At 35.5% G+C, this 22,017-nt stretch overlaps 1 protein-coding gene across 2 annotated transcripts; it reads right to left on the reverse strand.

The window, feature by feature from the left end:
* Positions 1-16,797: 16,797 nt before the first annotated feature.
* Positions 16,798-18,299, reverse strand: LOC111885252 (transcription factor IBH1-like 1). 2 transcript variants are annotated; one of them, XM_023881525.2, is made up of 3 exons: positions 18,146-18,290; positions 17,843-17,935; positions 16,798-17,555 (listed from the first exon to the last, which is right to left on the reverse strand). In XM_023881525.2, the coding sequence occupies exon 3, from the start codon at positions 17,544-17,546 to the stop codon at positions 16,995-16,997; it is 552 nt and encodes a 183-aa protein (XP_023737293.1). In that variant the 5' UTR covers positions 17,547-17,555; positions 17,843-17,935; positions 18,146-18,290; the 3' UTR covers positions 16,798-16,994. The 2 variants fall into 2 exon arrangements, with proteins under 2 accessions (XP_023737293.1, XP_023737292.1); XM_023881524.2 differs by lacking the exon at positions 17,843-17,935 and having other exon boundaries at positions 18,146-18,299.
* Positions 18,300-22,017: the final 3,718 nt, after the last annotated feature.

Here is a 22,017-nt window from a genome sequence, read left to right on the forward strand (position 1 = left end):
CATGTTTTCGTTTGATTTCATATTGGTAGTATCATGTATTATGAAAGGAATTGTGAATTATAGTAGAGTATGGCTGCTTTGTGTTCGTTTAGAATTGAAGAGATATGTTGTTTGCGTTCCCGCAAGACAATGGATTGATGGTTGAGTATCTTTAGGCACTGTGGTGCTAGTCGTGAGTCCTTAGGCCGGGAATGGGATGACTGCAAGATGGACATAGTACCGTGAGCTTATCGTTTTGTGGTTAGAAGGTTTCATGATGTATCGTGAATCAGTGGTTGTATGATTTATATGGGAGAGACCCGGTAGTGCATTGATTGAGATTCTTAGGTCTCAAATTGTTAGTTTTGTTGGCATGTTTGGGTATTAGTACATTGTGAGAGTCAGGAGACTCAATGACGAGCAAGTTTGGATCCTGTGGGTAGTTAAAGGTTGTTAGGAGTACCAGTTATGCATTAGGAGCCTCTTATAGAGTGTTTGCATTATGAATCCTGTTTACTTGTTGACTGTTTATTAGGAGTTTTTTTTAACAATGTGGGGTATGAGTTATGGAATCTCGAATCATGAGGTTCGTTAGGAATGTCTCGAGTGTTTTTCAGGGGGAGGTACACCTGAGCCGATAAAGGATTTGCAACACGAAATTCTTGGATGGACCATCAGTCTTAGAGTATGGTCTCAGAAGTTTAGAGCTGATGGGTCCCCCGTTCTGGGAAGCATATAGATGGAGTTGATTTGTGGTTCTAGTTTTGAGAGTCCCCGTCAATGTCATTCTTATTGGAAGCAAAGTCTTATAGTCGATAGAGAAAGATAGTCATTGCGATTGAGTATGCTCAAGTTATGTGGTTGTTTGTTGGCAGTTGAGGGATTCTGAGTAGTCTCTCAAGTTTTCTTTATAAGATGCCCTGATTCAAGTTGTTAAAGGGAGTTGTGGAATATATTGTCATTGTGTGTGTTTCTCTAGAATGGTTATCTAGCTGAGACTCGTGTTGGAAGTTGTTTTGTTTTCGAATGGAGGGTTCAAGAGTAGTGATTAGTCGGGGTATTTTGCTTTCTTGTTGTATCAACAAGGCAATTTAGGGTCAGAAGGGTTTCGTATGGTTCGGGTTGTAACACGGAGTTGTATTGATTGTATTCCGATATGGTTTTGCCTACTTGGGAGTCAGAATAAGTATTGGATTTCCTGATTTCGGGTAGATTTGTGATGGTTATTCTTTAGTGGTAAAATTTAGTAGGTCAAGGATTCATCATTAGTCGGGGTACATGATTTTCACTAAGATTGGGTTGATTATAGTACAGGAAGGCAGTCGCTTGTTTAAGTCGACTTTTAGTTCAGATCGGTTTTTAGGGAGGATTGTTTGAATTACCTAGGGTGTAGTAGGGATTGATTTTGAGTACGAAATCTAATTTTAGTGGTGGAGAATGGTAACATTCATTATTCAGGTAATTTACAATTTTCAACCTTAGCATGAATTTTATTGCAAAATTGGTCCTATGGTTGATTAATAAGGAATATGCCTTTTTCCTAGTACGACGAGCATACTCCTTGTACGCTCTCCGTATGTGGCTGAAGGCCAAACCCTAATTTTTAGGGTTTGGACACTATTTAAAAATATTAAATCCCAAGACCTCTTTCCCTCATCATCCTCCATTGCCCACTTCATCCCTTTCAAACCCTAATCTACATTGGTGGTGTTGGTGTCCACTTTTGAAGGAATGAAACCATTAGAAAGGAAAAAGGAACTCCAAGCTTGATGGATTTGAGTCCTACACTCCTTGAGAAACCTCTAGAAGATATAAAGCTCAAACTTGTTGGTTATTTCTTTAGATCTTACTAGATGTGGAGTTTTGTGCTTATTAGCCCCATAATCTTGGTCCATTTGGGTATAAGATACTCTAGGTCAAATGATTTGTCCTTTTGGATGTTTTAGTGTGTTTAGAGTGGTAAAAAAGGGATATTGGCCCTTCTTTCCCTACCATGCAAAGGTTATGATGTCTTAATGGGTTAAGAAGTCAGGGTTTTAGGTTGTAAGCACTTAATAGCCATACAAGGTCATAAAGTTGGAAACTTTATGATTTAGAACACTATTTGGGACTAGATTTAGGCTTTGCATGAAAGAACTAATGGAAATAAGCACTTACTAGGAAAGTTTGCTATCTGATGGCGTACATTAGACGTACTTCTGAGTACGTTGCGTGCACATAATTGAGTCCCCATTTCTAGATTGTAAGTATGTCACGCTTACATGATGACTACACATGGCTTATTCAGCCTCAGTTGACTCGGATTGACTTGTGACCTTTGACTTTGTCTAGAATTTTGACCTCGTTTGAAATGGGGGTATTTTGGTTACTTTTGAGTTGTAGTATGATATTAGGTCATGTTTGATGGATAATATCTTTGATCACTAAATTAATCCTAGATTAATTATAGATCTAGGATTTTGCTATGTGGTAGTGATATATAGATCTGTATGTTGCCTGTTGACAGGTTATATGTTTATCTGTTGTATACGTCGACATGGTACATTTTCGGGTTGAGGCTTTACTGCCACGTACATGAGCCAACAGATTGGGGAAATCCAACCGGAAGGTGGCGAGCCAGGAGTAATCCAATTGGGAGGTTATTGACCCTAGGGTATTCCAGTCCGATGACTGATTGGACCCGTTGTAAATTGGCATTCCAGTCTAATGACTGATTGGGTTGTGGAAATCCAACCAGAAGGTTGTGGGCTAGGGGTAATCTAACCGGGAGATTGTGGACCCATTATGTATTAGGCAATCCAACTAAAAGGTTATTGGCCAATGCAATCCAACCGGAAGGTTGTGGGCCAGGGGTAACCAACATGGAAGTTGTAGACCAAATATGTGTTTAGTATGTTTTCTGTTGTGTGGTAATTGGGGAAACTCACTAAGCTCCGTGCTTACGGTTTAAGTTTTATGTTTCAGGTACATTAGATGTTTAGGACGTGGCGAAGGCTTGATTGTGCATATCCTTCAGTTTTGTGAGATTTGATTTTGGTTTACTCTGATTTGTGACTTTGACATCTTGGAAACTATGTTTGTAAACATTTATGGTTTTTGGTTTTTTTTCAAAAGTAAAAATTTTAGCTTGATTTTTGGGATGTTACACAAACTCAAGGAATCGACTAAGAGGAAACCTTCTAAGGATACTATTTTCCATATCAACATATTATAACTATAAGATATGTAAAATGGAAGTCAAAATGGTTTTTCTGTATGGACACTTATCTAAAGATGTCTATATGGCTCAACCTAAGGGTTTTGTTGACCCAAAGTATCCTAACAAAATATGTAAGATTAAAATATCCATTTATGGATTAAAAGAAGCATCGCGTAGCTGGACCATTTGTTTCAATGATAAAATCAAAGAGTATGGTTTTATTAGAAATGAAGATGAGCAGTGTGTTTAAAAGAAAACTAATGGCAGCATTTTTACATTCCTCGTTCTATATATAGATGACATGTTAATTATATGAAAGGACATTCTTTATTTGAAAGGAGTTAATGCATGACATGAGAAATGTTTCTCAATGAATGATTTGGGTGAAGCAACTTATATTTTTGGTATAAAGATCTATAGAGATAGATCAAGGCGACGTTTAGGTTTAGGTTAAAGAGTATACATTGACAAAACCTTAAAGAGGTTCAAGATGGAGAATTCTAAATGAAGATTATTGTCAATACCACACGAAACTATATTAAGATCATCTCAATGCCCTAGCACAAAATCTGAGCTAGAAAGGATGAATGGCATCCCATATGCTTATGTAAATGGATCCATTATATATGTCATTTTATGCATGAGACTATATATATCGTATGATTTAAGCATGATGAGTAGATACCAACAAAATCCGGGAGAAGGTCATTGGATTGCTGTTAAGAACATTCTAAAGTACTAATGAAGAACTAAAGAAATGTTCCACATCTATGGAGGATTAGGAGAAGATCTTAACATAAAGTGTTACACTAATTCTCATTTACAAACATGTGTAGATGATTCTAAATCTCAATACGGGGTTGTCTTCACTATGAATGGAGGGCATTTCTTGGAAGAGCACCATGAAAAGTGTGGTTTCACAATCTACTATAGAATTATAATACATTTCTAGTTCAAAATCATCATAAGTAGAAACCAGGATGAAGAAATTCATTGAATGTATAGGGGTTATCCCTTCTATTCAGGATCCCATAGAGATATTTTGTGATAATGAGAGTGCCATTGCTTTAGCTAAGGAACCCAGATCACATAAGAAAACCAAGCACATCCAACGAAGATTTAACTACATTCTAAATATAGTTGAATAGGGTCATGTTTGTATTTTCAAAGTTCATACAAATCAAAACGTGACAAACCTATTCATGAAGCAATTACCACCACCTAAGCATGAGTATCATGCTAGAGCTATGGGGATTCATTATTCTAGTGAAAGGATTTGATTTGTATTTAGTGTTTGGATGATTGGAACATTGTAAGCAACAATTATGTAATGAATTTGGTATATGGAGATATGATACTTTATTTAATATTTGTTGTGTTCTACATTAGCATGTTTAATCCTTGAATAATACTAATTATTCTAAAGGACCATTGTCAATCATATTTGTGGGAACAAATATGAACAAAAACTAATATGAATTGGATTAGTTGAATTTCACAAGTTAAAATTTCCAAAAGGATTGCAACCATGTTCATAGGTACTTGCTGGTGAACAAGTATTGGATATGACCTGTTTCAAGATCATTTGATGGATCATCGTCAGAAGTGAATCTTGAAGAAGATAGTATATTTGTATCCTTAGAACTGAGAAATATATTAGGGATCCAAGTGTGAGGAGTATTGTGATTTAATATGGTTCATTCCTGATCTTTAACAATGCAGTCATAAGGCCATCGTTGGGTACAATATGATATGCATAAGAGGGGTATGTAGTCAGAGTCGGATTTGTTCATCTTTTGTGTTGAGAGTGAGACATCTAAGGCACCTGAATAAAGTTGAACACAAAATGATAATGAATTCGATCTATGTATCATGTTTAACATGATGTCCGAAATAAAGGGATAACTGATACAACACCTAGTTATATCAATTGAAGCTTTGGGCTTATGGGAATTGAATGTTGAATGGTACTTCATCAATTGTTTTTGGGGGCAGTGAAATGTTGCTAGATGTTCACCACTGTCTATATCCTTTTATGATTCAATCTTGCGCAAGTGGGATATTTTTGGTGATGGGTTTTGAGCATTCTAACACTTCCTAAGTGTACATGCAACCCTAATAAACCTTGGATCTATGTTTGTCTAAGATACATGCAAATAATTATTTTTCCAAGGTTCATATCCTAACTAGCATGGCATGGGGAACATGAATCAAATAAAGCTAGTAGAAATACTTACCTTGTAGTTGTAGTTGATTCCTTGGAGTTTTAGAGCCTAGCACCAATAGTGTGGATGCCTCAAATGGAAATCACAAATCACCACAAACTTGGAACTTTGAGAGAATAGTCACTACTATCTTGAAATCGGCCCTCACCTCAACAAGTGTCAACTAGTATGATTTCAAGAGCCAAGACCTCCTTTATACAGTGTGGTGGATTAGGGTTACATCCATGTAAACCCTAATACCCATGTCTCTTCATTTCCATGAGATCCATGGGTTAAAGCTCCATGGAGTATCCATGGACTTCTTCCATGCAAGCCTAGCCCATTCCAAATAAGCATAAGCCCACACTATATAAATATAGAAGCCTATATTTAATTAGTAATATATTTGATCACTAAATTAATCCTAGATTAATTATAGATCACTACTAATTAAATAATATGATCTTATATTAATATATTAGAACTTATAATATATTAATAAATCATAACTTATACTATTCTCAAATATTATCCATAAATTGTTCGGGTGAAGTGCAACCCAAATGGACCATGCCGGGTCGGGTCAAGTACATACCAAATATAGTTATGGGCTTAGACACTATATCCAACAGTCTCCCACTTGGATAAGCCTAGTAACTATATTTGCAAGTATAACTTCAGGAACCGATCAGCAATCGTAGCTCTTTAAACACTGTTGAACTAGAACGCGCCATTTAGATAAGTGATCATATAATCCTCTGTTCTAGATATCAGCCAGACAAATACATGGAACATTGTCTTGCTTATTTTCCAGCATTTGTTTCCCGATTTCCGATTTGTTTGACATAGAACTCAACTGAACACATCAATTTAGTTCTGACTGGGCCCGGTACATAGGTCAAAACAAAATCATCGAGGGGCCCAGATATCAGCTTCTAATCCAAGAAGGAACAGATAAACTTCGACTCATATGTTTGTTCTACTACTCATTGAATTACACACAAAGGCACGTTTTATAACATCGAGTTACCAATGCGTTTTCGTACAATCAATGCATAACCAACTCGTAAGTAACAAATCATATCTCTAGGTTTGAAGACTTATATGATATTACCGTCTCACGATCACTCGAGATAAAATTCCATGAAGTGATTCCAGTGAGCGTGGGTTGAGTCCAATGCTCAGAACTTATGAGCACTCATGATTGTTGTATCCATGTCCAACACCTTGGACCTCTGCAACCAATCATGACAGTCTTGATTCATACCTACTTCCGACATATGACCGACTGTGGAGGTTTGAATAATATGATATACCAAACATAATTATTCTGGAAGTCAAAACATGCAAAAGAAATATAGTAAACGATCGACAAGAGATAGCAACACTTTACTCATAAATAAAACACCTTTTATTCATCATCAAATGTCAATTACACTTTACAAATTTCATAATTTATCTGACTACTAAAACTTATATCATCCTTTAGCCCTATGCTCCGAGCATGCTGGAGATGCTTAACCCTACTCAGTCCCTTCGTGAGGGGATCTGTTGGGTTCTTATCCGATGATACCCTCTTCGCCACGAGGAGTCCTTCTTCGATTCGATGTCTGATAAAATGATATTTTCTGTCAATGTGTCTGGATCTCCCATGATCTCTTGATTCCTTGGCTAAGGCAACCGCACTATTGCTGTCACAGAAAATCTCCATTGGCTCTTTTATAGCTGGTACAACTCCAAGGTCTCCGATGAAGTTCTTTAGCCATATAGCCTCCTTTACTGCCTCGCTTGCTGCTATATACTCTGATTCACAAATGGAATCAGCCACTGTCTCCTGCTTGGAACACTTCCAAGTGATTGCTCCTCCATTTAAGGTAAAGACCCAGCCCGACTGAGAGCGGAAATTATCCCTATCAGTCTGGAAGCTAGCATCACTATACCCTACAGCTCTCAAGTCATCACTCCCACCGAAGGTAAGGACCCAGTCCTTAGTCCTTCGCAGGTACTTGAGGATATTCTTTACCGCAGTCCAGTGTTCCTTGCCAGGGTTCCTCTGATACCTGCTAACCATGCTCAACGCAAAGGCTACATCAGGTCGAGTACACGTCATAGCATACATGATCGATCCTACAGCTGAAGCATAAGAAAGTCGACTCATTTCTGCTATCTCAACCTCAGTACTAGGGCTTTGTGACTTACTCAACCTGGCGTTACACTGAATGGGTAACTCACCTTTCTTGGAGTTATGCATGTTGAATCTTTTCAACACTTTGTCGAAGTAGGTACTTTGACTAAGTCCAATTAGTCTTTTACTCTTGTTTCTCAAAATCTTTATCCCTAGGATATAGGCAGCTTCACCAAGGTCCTTCATAGCGAAACACTTCCCAAGCCAGGACTTTACTTCCTGCAGGGTTGGGATGTCATTTCCTGTGAGTAGTATGTCATCCACATACAGTACCAAAAAACTGACTATGCTCCCACTAGCCTTGATATAGACGCAAGATTCATCTTCACTCCTTGAAAAGCCAAATTCCTTGACTTTCTCATCAAAGCAAAGATTCCACCTGCGAGGTGCTTGCTTCAATCCATAAATGGATTTCTCAAGCTTACACACTCTATTAGGGTACTCGTTGCTGACAAAACCCTCTGGCTGACTCATGTAAACATCTTCAGCCAACTTTCCATTAAGGAAAGCGGTTTTGACATTCATTTGCCAAATTTCATAGTCATGAAATGCAGCTATGGCCAACAGAACCCGAATAGACTTAATCTTGGCTACTGGAGAAAAGGTCTCATCATAGTCCACTCCAGGAATTTGAGAGAAGCCCTTTGCAACTAGTCTAGCCTTATAAGTGTGTACATTACCATCCATGTCGGTCTTCTTCTTGAAGACCCATTTGCAACCTACAGTCTTACGACCAGGTACATTCTCAACCAAGTTCCAAACTTGATTGTCATACATGGATTGTATCTCGCTATCCATGGCCTCTTTCCATTTAGCAGCCTCAGGGCCTGCCATGGCTTCCGTGTAGCTGTTAGGTTCATGCAGACCTACTAGTGTCTCATCACTAATAAGTGTCTCACCTTCCGCAGTAATATGGAAGCCATAATAATGCTCAGGTGCATTCCTAACTCTCGTGGAACGCCTAAGAGGTACAGGCACATCAGTTGGCTCAACAGGAGTTTCCTCCTCAAGTTGAGGGCTAGTGTTTGAAGTTCCTTCACCGCTTGACTCTTGAATTTCTTCAAGATCAAGTTGCCTCCCACTGTCTCCTTGGCTTATAAATTCTCTCTCTCGAAAAACTCCTCTTCTTGCTACAAAGACCACATTATCACTAGGTCTGTAGAAGAGGTAACCAAAGGATTGTTGTGGGTAGCCGATGAAAATACACCTCTCGCTTCGAGGTTCGAGCTTATCATGAGTCTCGCGTCTCACGAAAGCCTCGCAACCCCAAATCTTGATGTGGTCTAGCTTAGGTACTTTACCAGTCCACATCTCGTGAGGAGTTTTGGCAACTTTCTTTGTAGGGACTAGATTAAGAATATGGGCGACAGTCTCTAAGGCATACCCCCAGAATGAGATTGGTAGCGTAGATCGACTCATCATGGAACGAACCATATCCAACAAGGTTCGATTATGCCTCTCAGCCACACCATTCAACTGTGGTGTCCTGGGAGGTGTCAATTGTGATACAATCCCACATTCCCTAAGATAGTCGAGGAACTCTAAACTAAGATACTCACCTCCTCGATCGGATCGAAGCATCTTAATGTTCCTGCCCAATTGATTCTCGACTTCCTGTTTAAATTCCTTAAACCTCTCGAAAGTCTCTGACTTATGCTTGATTAAGTAGACATATCCATATCTACTGTAATCATCAGTAAAAGTCAAATAATAACGATTAGCATCCCTTGTGGCATGTTTGAATGGTCCACACACATCCTTGTGTACAAGGTCCAACAAACCTTCACCCCTCTCACACGAGCCTGTGAAGGGTGACTTTGTCATTTTTCTAAGTAAGCATGATTCGCAACTATCATCTGACTTTAGGTCAAACGACTCCAAGACTCCATCCTTTTGGAGTTGGCTTATGCGTTTCTTGCTTATATGTCCAAGACGACAATGTCATAATGATGCTTTATCCAAGTTATTATGATTAGTAGAATCAATACACAAAACATTATTTCCTAAGTTATCTACAACAGATACAGCTTCATACACACCATCACAAGGTAATGCTTTAAAATAAAAAAACATTATTATAGAAAACATCAATAGAACCAACTTCATTATTAAATGAAAAGGTAAACCCTTGTTTGTACAAAGCATGAAAGGAAATAATATTTCTTTCCATTCCTGGCGAATAACAACATTTATTCAAATCTAAATTAAACCCACTACTTAGCGATAAAGTATAAACTCCAATCTTGGTGACAGGTGAAGCTTTCCTATTCCCCATGATCAAGTTTATTCTTCCTTGCTCCACATTCTCACTTCTTCTTAGTCCTTGCAAGTCACAACAAATATGAATACCACAACCGGTATCAAGGACCCAAGATTTAGAATGGGGTGAGTTATTAGAAATGATAGTGTAAATACCTACATGGTTGGGTTTGACTTTCCCATCCTTCACATCCTTCTGGTACTTTGGGCAATTCCGCTTCCAATGAGACTTTTCATGGCAATAGAAGCATTCAGCCTCTTTTGGGTCAGAAGAAGGAGTGATGAAACCTTTCTTGGTTCCACTTGAAGAAGAGCCATCAAGGGTCCGAGCCTTGGTACCCTTCGAGGATCTCTTTCTCTTCCTCCATCGACTTTTCCCAATTGCCAAAACCGGAGTTGAGTTTGGAGTAGGAGTGATAGCAACCGACTTCCCCTTAAGACCTGATTCTGCGGTCTTGAGAAGTCCCTGAAGTTTGCTGAGTGTGACCTCTTCCTTATTCATGTGATATGTCATGCGGAATTGATCATAGCACGATGGTAAGGAGTGCAAAATGATATCTATTGCAAGATCCTCAGGGAAGTTCACATTAAGCTTCAGCAAACTATCCACATATCTTTGCATTTTCTGCATGTGGCTCGTGACGGATTCCCCGTCCTTCATCATGGTTGTTATCATGGAGCAGATGATTTCATACCTCTCTTGTCTTGCACTTTGATGGTATCTTTCCATCAAATCTTGGTGCATTTCATAAGGGTAGAAATCCTCATAAGACTTTTGGAGTTCCGCTGTCATCGTGGCCATCATGATGCAAGCCACTTTCGTAGCATCCCTTTCATGTGCCCGAAAGTCAGCGATCTCCTGAGGAGTTGCAGTGGTCTCATCAATCTCCTTAAGCTCCTTGTCAAGGACATATTCTTTGTCCTCGTAGCGGGTAATCATCCTGATGTTTTTGATCCACTCATTGAAGTTGGATCCATCAAAAGTGACTTTCCCACACAAATTCATAAGGGTAAAGGAGCCATTAGGATTAGAGCCAGAAGCAGCATTGTTTGAAGACATCTGAAAAGAAGAGAACAAGATTAGTTTAGATATAAGAGAGTCCTTAATAAAACACCCAAATGTAATATTAAGGCTAGGATCCAATCACAATATAATATAACTTAGAAGAGGTATGTCGTAATCTAAGCTATACCATATTTGAAAGGTAGGTGAATGACGATTCACCAATTTCCACCACGAAAACCGAAATGTTTAAATATTAGGTTTTTGATTGGTTCTTAGAAATTCCTAGATTCTTTGAGATTCAATGAACTTTTCAAAGGCATGTTTCAATCTCGAGTGTGCCCTCCAAGTTTTGTGACTGGGATGCCGAGGATCACAAAACGAGGTGTGAAGTAACCATGCAAATCACTTGGTACCCTTAAGGTTTATCACTCAATTGATGTGCCGGTAAACCACACACGCTCCATCGATACTATAATAAACCCTAAGTCACCCTTTACCTACCTTGTTAAGTCCAAGTTAGTGTGCCGGTTAACCACACACGCTCCACCAACAACTTAAACAAAGTGTAAAGTGTAATTTCATGGATTAGCACCTTATTCACATTTTTCCTAAAGTAACTAAGATTGGGAATTTAATAAAACATTTAGTTACTTTATAATATTCATCATACTTTAAATGAGAATTTATAAGTCCTTGTCTTACCCGTTCGGCTAACGACCCTCCACCAGTCAAGCAAGCGGTGGGTGAGAGTGGACACCCATTAAGTCACCATTTTATAGGCAACAACCTTATACCCACCTTATAGACCGGCTTCGTGAATGAGGCGTACTAGCGGTAAGACGACTTTGTTCTTATACATATATATAATTATTAAATCATAATAATATAAGTATAAGGGTTGAATTTTAACTTTTAAAATTCTAAGGGTTGGAACTAAAGTTTTAACTTGACTTTACTTGTTCCAAAACTTGAGGGCAAGTTTAGTAAACTTTCAAAACTTTTCATTTCTTGTAACTTATGAGTTTAATAGAGTAATAAAATGAAGACTATTCACTTTTCTAACTCTTGTGTTCTTTTAATGGTTTTCAATCCAAGAGACTTTTGGTTTTCCATAACTTGAGGACAAGTTATGGACTCCATTAAATCACATTATGATCAAGAATTAATCTACCACATAGGTTACAAATAATTCCTATGATCATCTAAACATCATAAGAACAAGATCATGAACATGAACACTTTCATATATCAAAATCACACTTAATCTTTGTAATTTTGATAACTAGTTGTTGTAAATGAGTTAGAAAAGACATTACACCATCTAAAACAAGTTTTCAAGTACCAAAACAGTTTAGGGTAATGTTTCTAATCCATTTCCAGCAACTAAAGTCGAAAATCTGCACTCTGTCGTCCCTACTCGCCGAGTGCATGAACCTACTCGGCGAGTAGGTTGAAGATACAAGTGAACTCGGCGAGTCCCCCCATGGACTCGGCGAGTTCAGCAGTCAGACAACAAGTTTTTCGACTTTTTCAAGCATATTGCAACAAGTATCAAACAAACAAGCCTAGGCTCTGATACCACTAATGGGTTTTGAGCATTCTAACACTTCCTAAGTGTACATGCAACCCTAATAAACCTTGGATCTATGTTTGTCTAAGATACATGCAAATAATTATTTTTCCAAGGTTCATATCCTAACTAGCATGGCATGGGGAACATGAATCAAATAAAGCTAGTAGAAATACTTACCTTGTAGTTGTAGTTGATTCCTTGGAGTTTTAGAGCCTAGCACCAATAGTGTGGATTCCTCAAATGGAAATCACAAATCACCACAAACTTGGAACTTTGAGAGAATAGTCACTACTATCTTGAAATCGGCCCTCACCTCAACAAGTGTCAACTAGTATGATTTCAAGAGCCAAGACCTCCTTTATACAGTGTGGTGGATTAGGGTTACATCCATGTAAACCCTAATACCCATGTCTCTTCATTTCCATGAGATCCATGGGTTAAAGCTCCATGGAGTATCCATGGACTTCTTCCATGCAAGCCTAGCCCATTCCAAATAAGCATAAGCCCACACTATATAAATATAGAAGCCCATATTTAATTAGTAATATCTTTGATCACTAAATTAATCCTAGATTAATTATAGATCACTACTAATTAAATAATATGATCTTATATTAATATATTAGAACTTATAATATATTAATAAATCATAACTTGTACTATTCTCAAATATTATCCATAAATTGTTCGGGTGAAGTGCAACCCAAATGGACCATGCCGGGTCGGGTCAAGTACATACCAAATATAGTTATGGGCTTAGACACTATATCCAACAGTTGGTTCTATATGCTCAAGAATGATCATAAAACAATATTGCTAATAACATATGATAATCAATATGGTCAAACTAATAACAAGTAGACACTAGAATTAATATTTTTGTATATGAGGTTGATTCATATTAAAATATTAGAACTCTTGGAATTATTATTTGATAATAATAATAATAATAGTAATAATAATAATAATGTAATTTATAAGTGTATGAATTAGTATAAGTTTGGTACTTATATCTTTAATTATTAAATGATTTAGTTTGTGTGAAATTTATTTATTTAATTTAATGTGTTAGATTAAATGAACAAAATGAACAAATGTATATATATATATATATATATATATATATATATATATATATATATATATATACACACACACACACATACTCATTTGAAAGTCTTTATAAAATATAAAAGCTAGTTTTATAAAATAGAAGACATGGAGCATTAAAAAGGAGAGATAATGTGTGTTTGACTAACTCTGCTTTCTTTCACTCATGATTTCGTGTAAGCATTCCCAACACCACCTTTATGGATGGTCAAATGCATGTAAAAGCATTTGTGATAGTCATGATTGAGTTTTACATGTATAGGATGATTAATGAGTGAAAGGCTTTCCCTTCTCTTTCTATGTTGTTAGTAGCTAAAGAAGAGAATACATACTCTCTTGAACATGAACATTTGTTTTTAGTAGTTCAAGCTTAAGAGGTTGTATTATCAATAGTTGAACTAGCATTAATCTGGTGTTGGAGCTTGTTGGTGGAGTTTATCTAGTGGGATTCTACTTTGTGTTTTTTTTCCATCATCATTCAACCTCTCATGAGGACTAGAGGACAACAAAGGTTGTTAATCTTATCCTTTTGTGGTTGTTGATTTAAATCTTGCATGTTCATGTAATGTGATGCTTTTGTCGGATTCTATGTTGTTCATGTTTTATATTAAATTCTTCCACTGCAAACTCAAAAGTTTTATGTTTTGAAACTCAATCTTAAACACCATGTTTCCATCAAAGGTATACCTCATTGGTAGGTTGCAATGAAGAAGGAGATTGGTGCTTTAGCTGCAAATAACAGATAGGACTTAGTAAAACTTCTTAAAGGGAAGAAATTCATTTCTTGTTGTTAGTATTACAAAACTAAGATTAATTAAGGTAGATAGGTCTGTAGAAAGACATAAATCTCGTCTAGTAGCTAAAGGCTTCACTCAAATAGAATGAGTTGATTACCATGAGAAATTTTCTCTAGTTTTCAAATTCACAACAGTAAGACCTTTGGTTTCACTTATTGTTAAAAAGAACTAGAATATATATCAGTTTAATGTGCACAAGGCATTCCTTCAAAGAAATTTTCAAGAAGAAGTTTATATGAAAATCCCTCCATGTGTCATTGTTTCTTCTCTTATAGTGGTATGAAAAGTAAAAAAAAAGCCTCTTCGTGGATTGAAACTAGCATCCAATTGGCATTACAATCAAAAGGCAACACAAAATCTACAAATGACTATTCTTTGTTCATTAATAGATCTTTAAATTATATCATCATTGTTGCTCTTTATGTTGACTATATATTAGTTCCAAGGGATGATGATCTTGAAATTCACAGTTTGAAAGATTACTTTCATAATCGATTCCAAATCCAAGACCTTAGTCATATCAATCTATTTCTTAATTACAACTGAATTCAAAAGGACTGATCAGGGAATAGACATTCTTCATCAACAACCATCAAATATTCATCTTTTACCAAATATGCTTGATCCCTTAACACATCCCACAGTTTACAGACAAACACATTGGCAGGTTAAATATCTTGTTGCATACCATGCAATATATATATATATATATATATATATATATATATATATATATATATATATATATATATATATATTCTGTTCAATATCTTAACCAAATTAACTAAACATCCAACTAGTCACATCTTGATGATGTTTTACATGTTTTGAGATATTTGAAAAACACTTTTCAATAAGATTTATACTTCAATATAGATCATGCATATAAAATTGAAGCCTTTTGTGATTCCAATTGGGCATCTTGTCCCATTACTCACCAATCACCCAATGGTTACTTCATACTTTTTTAGGGGGAGTTCAATTTCTTGGAAATCCAAGAATAGTTAACTATTTCTTTTGTCATTAGCCGAAGTCGAGTATCGTTTTATGAGACAAGTAACTGTTGAATTAACTTGGATTAGCAAATTATTAGAAGAGTTTCAAGTTCCAAATGTCACTCCTATCCCACTCAAATATTACAATTTAGCTACATACATCATTACCAACCCTGTATTTCACGAAAAAGCCAAGCATATCGAATTTGATTGTTATTTCATTCGAGAAAAGGTTCATGATGGTCTTATTATATTGTCCCATGTTAAGACGACGGATGAACATGTGACACATGTTCTTACTAAAGCTTAAAGTGGTCATAATCAACAAAAAGCAATTTCCAAGCTTTGGTTATTGCCATATCCTCTCTCTTGAACCAAGTTAGCAAGGAACATAATAAATAGTTCCAAGGGCATTTATGTATTTAATATAAAGTTGTTAGAATTGAATTAGTTGATTTTCTAATATTTATATATATATATATATATATATATATATATATATATATATATATATATATATATATATATATATATATATATATATATATATATATATATATATATATATATATATATATATATATATATATATATATATATATATATATATATATATATATATATATAGCTCATTTGTTAGATCAAAGTAATCAATGAAAACTTTTCCATCTAATTCTCTTTACATTACTTAAATCATGACACCACTTGCGAGCTAACATTCACTTGAGGAAGTAACAACGTAAATCAACATTTTAACACCTATGTTATGTATATTGGCTGGAGAAGATTCTTGTTTTCTGCATATGAAATTTGAAAATTATTTATCAAAAAAAAAAAAAAAAAAAAAATCCAAGACCCTTTTGTAACCCATAAGGCCATAACATGTATATATAGGCTTATCATATTATTAAATCCTAAATACATAATCTTTACTTCCTAGGCCCGATTGAGCCTAAAAGACGTGTAATCTTTTGTTTTTCACGTCTGCAAATTCATAATTTCCTATGGCTTCGAGGCGAGTAATGAAAGTGTTAAAGGTGAAGAGCTCGTTATTCCTAGAAGTGATCATGCCTAATCCCATTATCTCCTGTTTATTAGTTTCCGAAAAAATTGAAGGCACTTATCAAGCACACGTTAACTTAGTTCAATGATACGATGAAAATTATTTAAGTTGCCTTCTTCTTTAAGATGGGCATGCAAGAAGACGTTTTTTTTTGTTTTTTTTTATTTTTTATTTTTTATCTACAGTTGCTTAATCTGTTACATATACTTACACTAAAGGAATTATTATCACAGTCTAGTTTAGCCACAAATACACTATTAGGTTGCTGGTGCGATCCGAGAACAGCCAAAACCCCATTTGCTATTGCCTAAAAAGAGCTTGGTGATGATGAATGTTACAATCTAGCCAGTTTGGAACCTTAATTAACTTCTTTATAATTAAAGGCGATTTATTTATTTCATGGAGAACGTGAAGTAGCTTCATTACGTAGCTGCAAATATTTTTTTAGCTTTCAAGTACAAATAACCAAGGCCTAATCAATACATGGAAATATTGTTTTCTCAACACTCTTTCCTGAGTTTAGAAGAATACATGTACGATTTCTTCAGGCTCTATTTTTAGTGTCTTTCTTCCTGCTACAATTTAGAAATGAACCTACGTTAATAACCTACATTTTTATTTATATTAACTTAAAATCTTGGTAGAATTCACAAGATTCATCATGACATCAACTTGTACCCTAAGAGAAAGTATATAGTCTAATGCTTCTTTAAAGATGGTGAAATCATCCATGGCTTCTCCACCTGGTACAAGTTTTTTAAGCACCTGGGTTTTCTTCTTCACCAATCTTGTAGCAATACAAGTTGCTAAATCTGATCGACGATTTCCCATCTTCTTAATTCGTTTCCCAAAACGAAAACTCGTTTTCAAGATTTTCTTGCTTCTTATTCTCTTGTTGCAAGTGACTTTTTGGTGTGCAACCATGAGCTTTAATTCATTGCGTGCTAAGTTTTGCACAAGAATCTCGTTTTCTTTGTCTTTTTTGGCGTTTGAAATGAGAGCTTTACTCCAAGAAGTTGTAGCATTTTTTGCAGTAGCTAAGGCAATGTCTGCTGAAAGCTTTATTTTCTTCTTTCTTTCCAAGAGATTCATTTGCTTCTTTGAAGAACAACATATTTGAAGTCCCTGAACCCATTTCTTGATAAATTCTTTCTTGAGTTGGCTAGAATTGTGCATTTCAGTTTCCTGAAAATTACAATGATATCGAAAATAAATGTTCACATTTGTAATATATTTTTAGAAAAAACAAAAACAAATAAGCACTAAAAATATCATAAAAATGTATAATGTTTCGTAATTATAAAGATGGTAAAAATATGGGATGTGAGTTCTAAAAAAGTCGAATCCATGGATATAGCAGATGTATATATTAAACTTGCAGCATGATATACATATACATGCCTGTGTATAAGTCTATATTAAACTTAGAGCATGAAAAAAGTAATTAATTCTCAATATAAATGAAGCTTTACATATATACGCCTGTGTATTAAATGATATATATAAGTCTCTATGTGGCATCCGCTCTTCAAGTAAAATGAACACGAAAGGTCATCAAAATATTCCTAAACAATAAATCAAATATAGAAAAAAAGAGATCAGAAAAATCGATAGTCATAATTTTGTGTACAAGACCTTAGAGATAATGGATTTGAGTACAACAACAAAATACATAAAAAATAATACAAGAATTGTTTTATAATTTTAATCATATAAAATAGGAAGTTTGTGCAGCGATCCAAAACAATATGAGTTAATTAATACAAGATATGTACCTATAGATTCAGATTCTACTGACAATGATTCATAAGAGGGGTGGGAGAACTGTATATTTGCAGAGCTTTTGCGGGGATGGAAGAACAAAACGTGTAGCAGTTGAAGAAATCGAGAGTTCAGAAGAAAAAAATGGAGTTGAAAGAATTATTTATTAATTGAAAAGGGTAGTTGGTGGGGTTATTAGGAAAAGACATTGCACATGCAATCACATGGATATCCATGGCCTACAATCTCCCTTAAAGCCCTAAGATGGAATGCTCCCTATAGTGCAATTTACCAATACCATTTGATGTTATAGAAGGTTAAATTGTCTTTTATGCATTGAGTTCTACGTAAAGCATTGCAAATACATAGGGATGTAGGTATTCAAATATGAATTAAGGTACGAATAAACATTAGAAGAGTCGTTAGGAGGATGCTCAAAGTCGGGAGATCATATTTCTCAAGATTAGCCTGGGAGACGTTGAGAAGAAAATAAGAGTCGAAATAATAATTAAAAAAACAAAAAACAAAAACATGGGTGTCAATTCCAAGATAGTCGGAAGCCTTGACCATGAAAAGGAAATATTTAATGTAGTCTAGGAATCGTTATGTCATTGATAACAATGAACATGTGTAAATACCAATCCTTAAGTCAAACAAACAGTGAAATTAGATTCAAACCAAATAATCAAATGGGCCATATTTTTCCTTGTGGGCTGAGTTCAAATAAAAACGAGACAGTTGGTGAAAGGAATGTTTGATCCAAATTTCATATCTAACACCCGTTTTTCGAAAAAGGTTCGCTAAAGACTTAAGGAATGAAAAATTAGACTTTTCAGAGAAACCCTTTGGTGCATGGATCCCCACGACGTGGCATTAGATAAATGAAACGTGCGTTTTGGGATGCCCACAACGTGGAAAAGGAAAGACCATGGTGTGGCAGCTGATGCAACCCAAGCCCACAAAGTTTAGGGTTTCCTCCATTTTTAAACACCTAATCTCAAGATTAGGGAATCCTCTCTAGCCCCAATCCCTCACTAATGAAACCCTAGCCTCCATGCATGTTTGAGAGTCCATTCCCTTGATTTGGAGCTTCGTTCTTGGATTTTTGATGGATATACAGAAGAAGGATTACAAGGAAGCAAGAAGCAAGTTTGGATCCAACATTCTCTTCAGTTTTCTAAGTTGTTGAAGGTATAAAGTGATGGGTTTTACATGCAATAACTCGGATAAATCATTATACACTTAAGGGTACATATAACCTATTAGATATAGTCATAACTCTATTGAAGTAACATTCTATTGAACAACAAGAACCCTATAACCCAAGGTAATTTCAAAAAAACATAGAAGAAAACATACCTCTTGATTGTTGTAGTAAACAAGCAAACAATCATTCTTATAGTTGCTTGGAAACTAACACCAGAAATCTCGTGCCTCTGATGGTTGACATCCAACCTTAGAAACAAGGAGGTTTAAGAGAGAGGAGAGGAGATGATGGAATTTTCGGCTATCTCTTGTATAGGAGGAGTGGCAGAAAATCCAAGGCCAATCCTTTATATAGCATAACTTGGAAACCCTAGATAACTCTAATTTGATTAAAATAATATTACTTCAAATTAATAATTATCCAACTTCCTATTTGTCTGCAACGAATATTACAGATGCACTAGAATACCCTAAAAACCGTCCACCTCTTCCAAGGAAGGTTCTGGAATCTCTCTTGTTCAACTACTGAACAATTACACTTCCGATTAATTCCAAAATTAATTCTAGTTAATTTCTTATTAGTTCTTAATGAAATACTACTATTTCTAATTAATATATTATTTTCATAACATATTAACAAAATCATTTATTGGTATTTATTAATAGTATAATAAATCAATAAATCATTATCTATCTCTAAAAGTCATCCTATTCAATTACTAGGTTTGAGGGTAATTCAAAATGACTTTGCTAATAATTCAAATTAGACATCTATTCCAATAGTCTCCCATTTGGATAAATCTATAACTACAATTACCAGTATAACTTCTAAATTAAGTAGCAAAGATTGCTTCCATAGAACCTGCCAAACTCTGAAGTAAACATACATTGGTTTTAAGATAAGTGATCAAATATTTCTCCGGTTTACTAGATATGATACAAACATGAGGCATGAGTTTTGTTTCCTGATTTCCTGATTTGTGATGACGACATAAGACTTCAAATTTAACACATCAATCGAGTGTTGGTTGGGACCAACACTATAAGTTAACACCAAACCACCGAGGGGCCCAAAGATATCACTTTTCCTATTAGGGAAAAAGGGAAAAGTAAACTTTGACTCATATGCTTGTACCTTTTACTTATCAAATCGTACATGATACTGTGTTTTATAACATCATGTTACTGACGCGTTTTTGCAACACCGATGCACAATGACTTGTAAATTGCAACTCATATATCTCTGTTTCAAGAATATAAGATATTATCGTTATAGAATTACTCTTTATATAATCCATGAAGTAATTATTTGAGTGTGGGTTTATGCAATACTTAAATCTCCATTTCTAAGTACTCATGAATGTTGTAGCAATACAATTTCTATGTCTAACCTCATTAGACAATCTATAATCCAATTCATGAGAATCTTAATTCACTACTTACTCCCAAAGTATGAGTGACTGTGGAATTTGAATAATTAAATTATTCGGGAAGTAAAACATGCAAAACGAAACACAAGAATAAATAATTGACAAAGGTAGTAAAAAAACTCATAAATAGTATCTATTATTTAATCAACAAAGATCAATTATATTTATTTTTGTTACAAGTTTCAACCTAATCATCTAACTACTAAAACTAATATCATCTCTCAAACAAATGCTCCTAGCATGCAAACTATGCTTAATCCTACTCAGAAACTTTGTGAGAGGATCTGCAGTATTCGCTTACGATGAAACTCTCTTCATTATGAGATGGCCTTCTTCTACTCTATGTTTGATATAATGGTACTTTATGTCGATATGTCTTGATTTACCATGATCTCTCAGTTCTTTGGTTAAAGCAACCGATCCTTCATTATCACAGAAAATTTCCATAGGCTCCTGAATGGTTGGAATTACTCTAAGATCTCTGATAAAGTTTTTTAGCCAGGCCGCTTCCTTTGATGCTCCACTAGTCGCTATGTACTCTGATTCACAAGTAGAATTAGCCACCATGTCTTGCTTGGAACTTTTCCAAGTAACTAATTAACTATTTAATGTAAACACCCAGCCAGATTGAGAACGAAAATTGTCTCTATCAATTTGAAAGCTAGCGTCACTATACCCAGTCACTCTCAATGTATCACTGCCTCCAAATACTAGAATCATATCCTTTGTCTTTGCAGATACTTAAGAATGTTCTTTACTGCTGTCGAGTGAGCTCTGCCAGGATTTTCGTGATAGCGACTGACCAGGCTTATAGCAAAGGACCCATCAGGGGGAGTACACATCATAGCGTACATGATCGATCCTACTGCCGAAGCATAAGGGAATCGACTCATATCAACTATCTCTTCATATGTACTGGGGCTTTGAGTCTTGCTTAATTTGGTATTGCTTAGAATCGATAGCTCTCCTTTCTTGGAATTTTCTATACTAAACCATTTTAGTACCTTGTCCAAGTATATATACTTTGACTAAGTCCAATTAATCTTTTCTTTCTATTTGTCAATATTCTTATCATTAGAATATAAGCAACCTCTCCTAGATCCTTCATAGCGAAACCAAATAGCTATCTTTCCAAGCTGTGAGACGCTTGTTTCAATCCATAAAAGAATATCTCAAGCTTACACACTCTATTGGGAAACTTTCCATCAACAAAACCCTTTGGCTGACTCATGTAAACATATTCAAGTAAT

Source organism: Lactuca sativa, chromosome 5 (genome assembly GCF_002870075.4).
Source record: "Lactuca sativa cultivar Salinas chromosome 5, Lsat_Salinas_v11, whole genome shotgun sequence".
Classification (NCBI taxonomy): domain Eukaryota; kingdom Viridiplantae; phylum Streptophyta; class Magnoliopsida; order Asterales; family Asteraceae; genus Lactuca; species Lactuca sativa.

Coding starts and splice junctions, on each gene's coding strand:
- LOC111885252 (XM_023881524.2), bottom strand. CDS start 17,546: ATGCACAATTCTAGCCAACTCAAGAAAGAATTTATCAAGAAATGGGTT.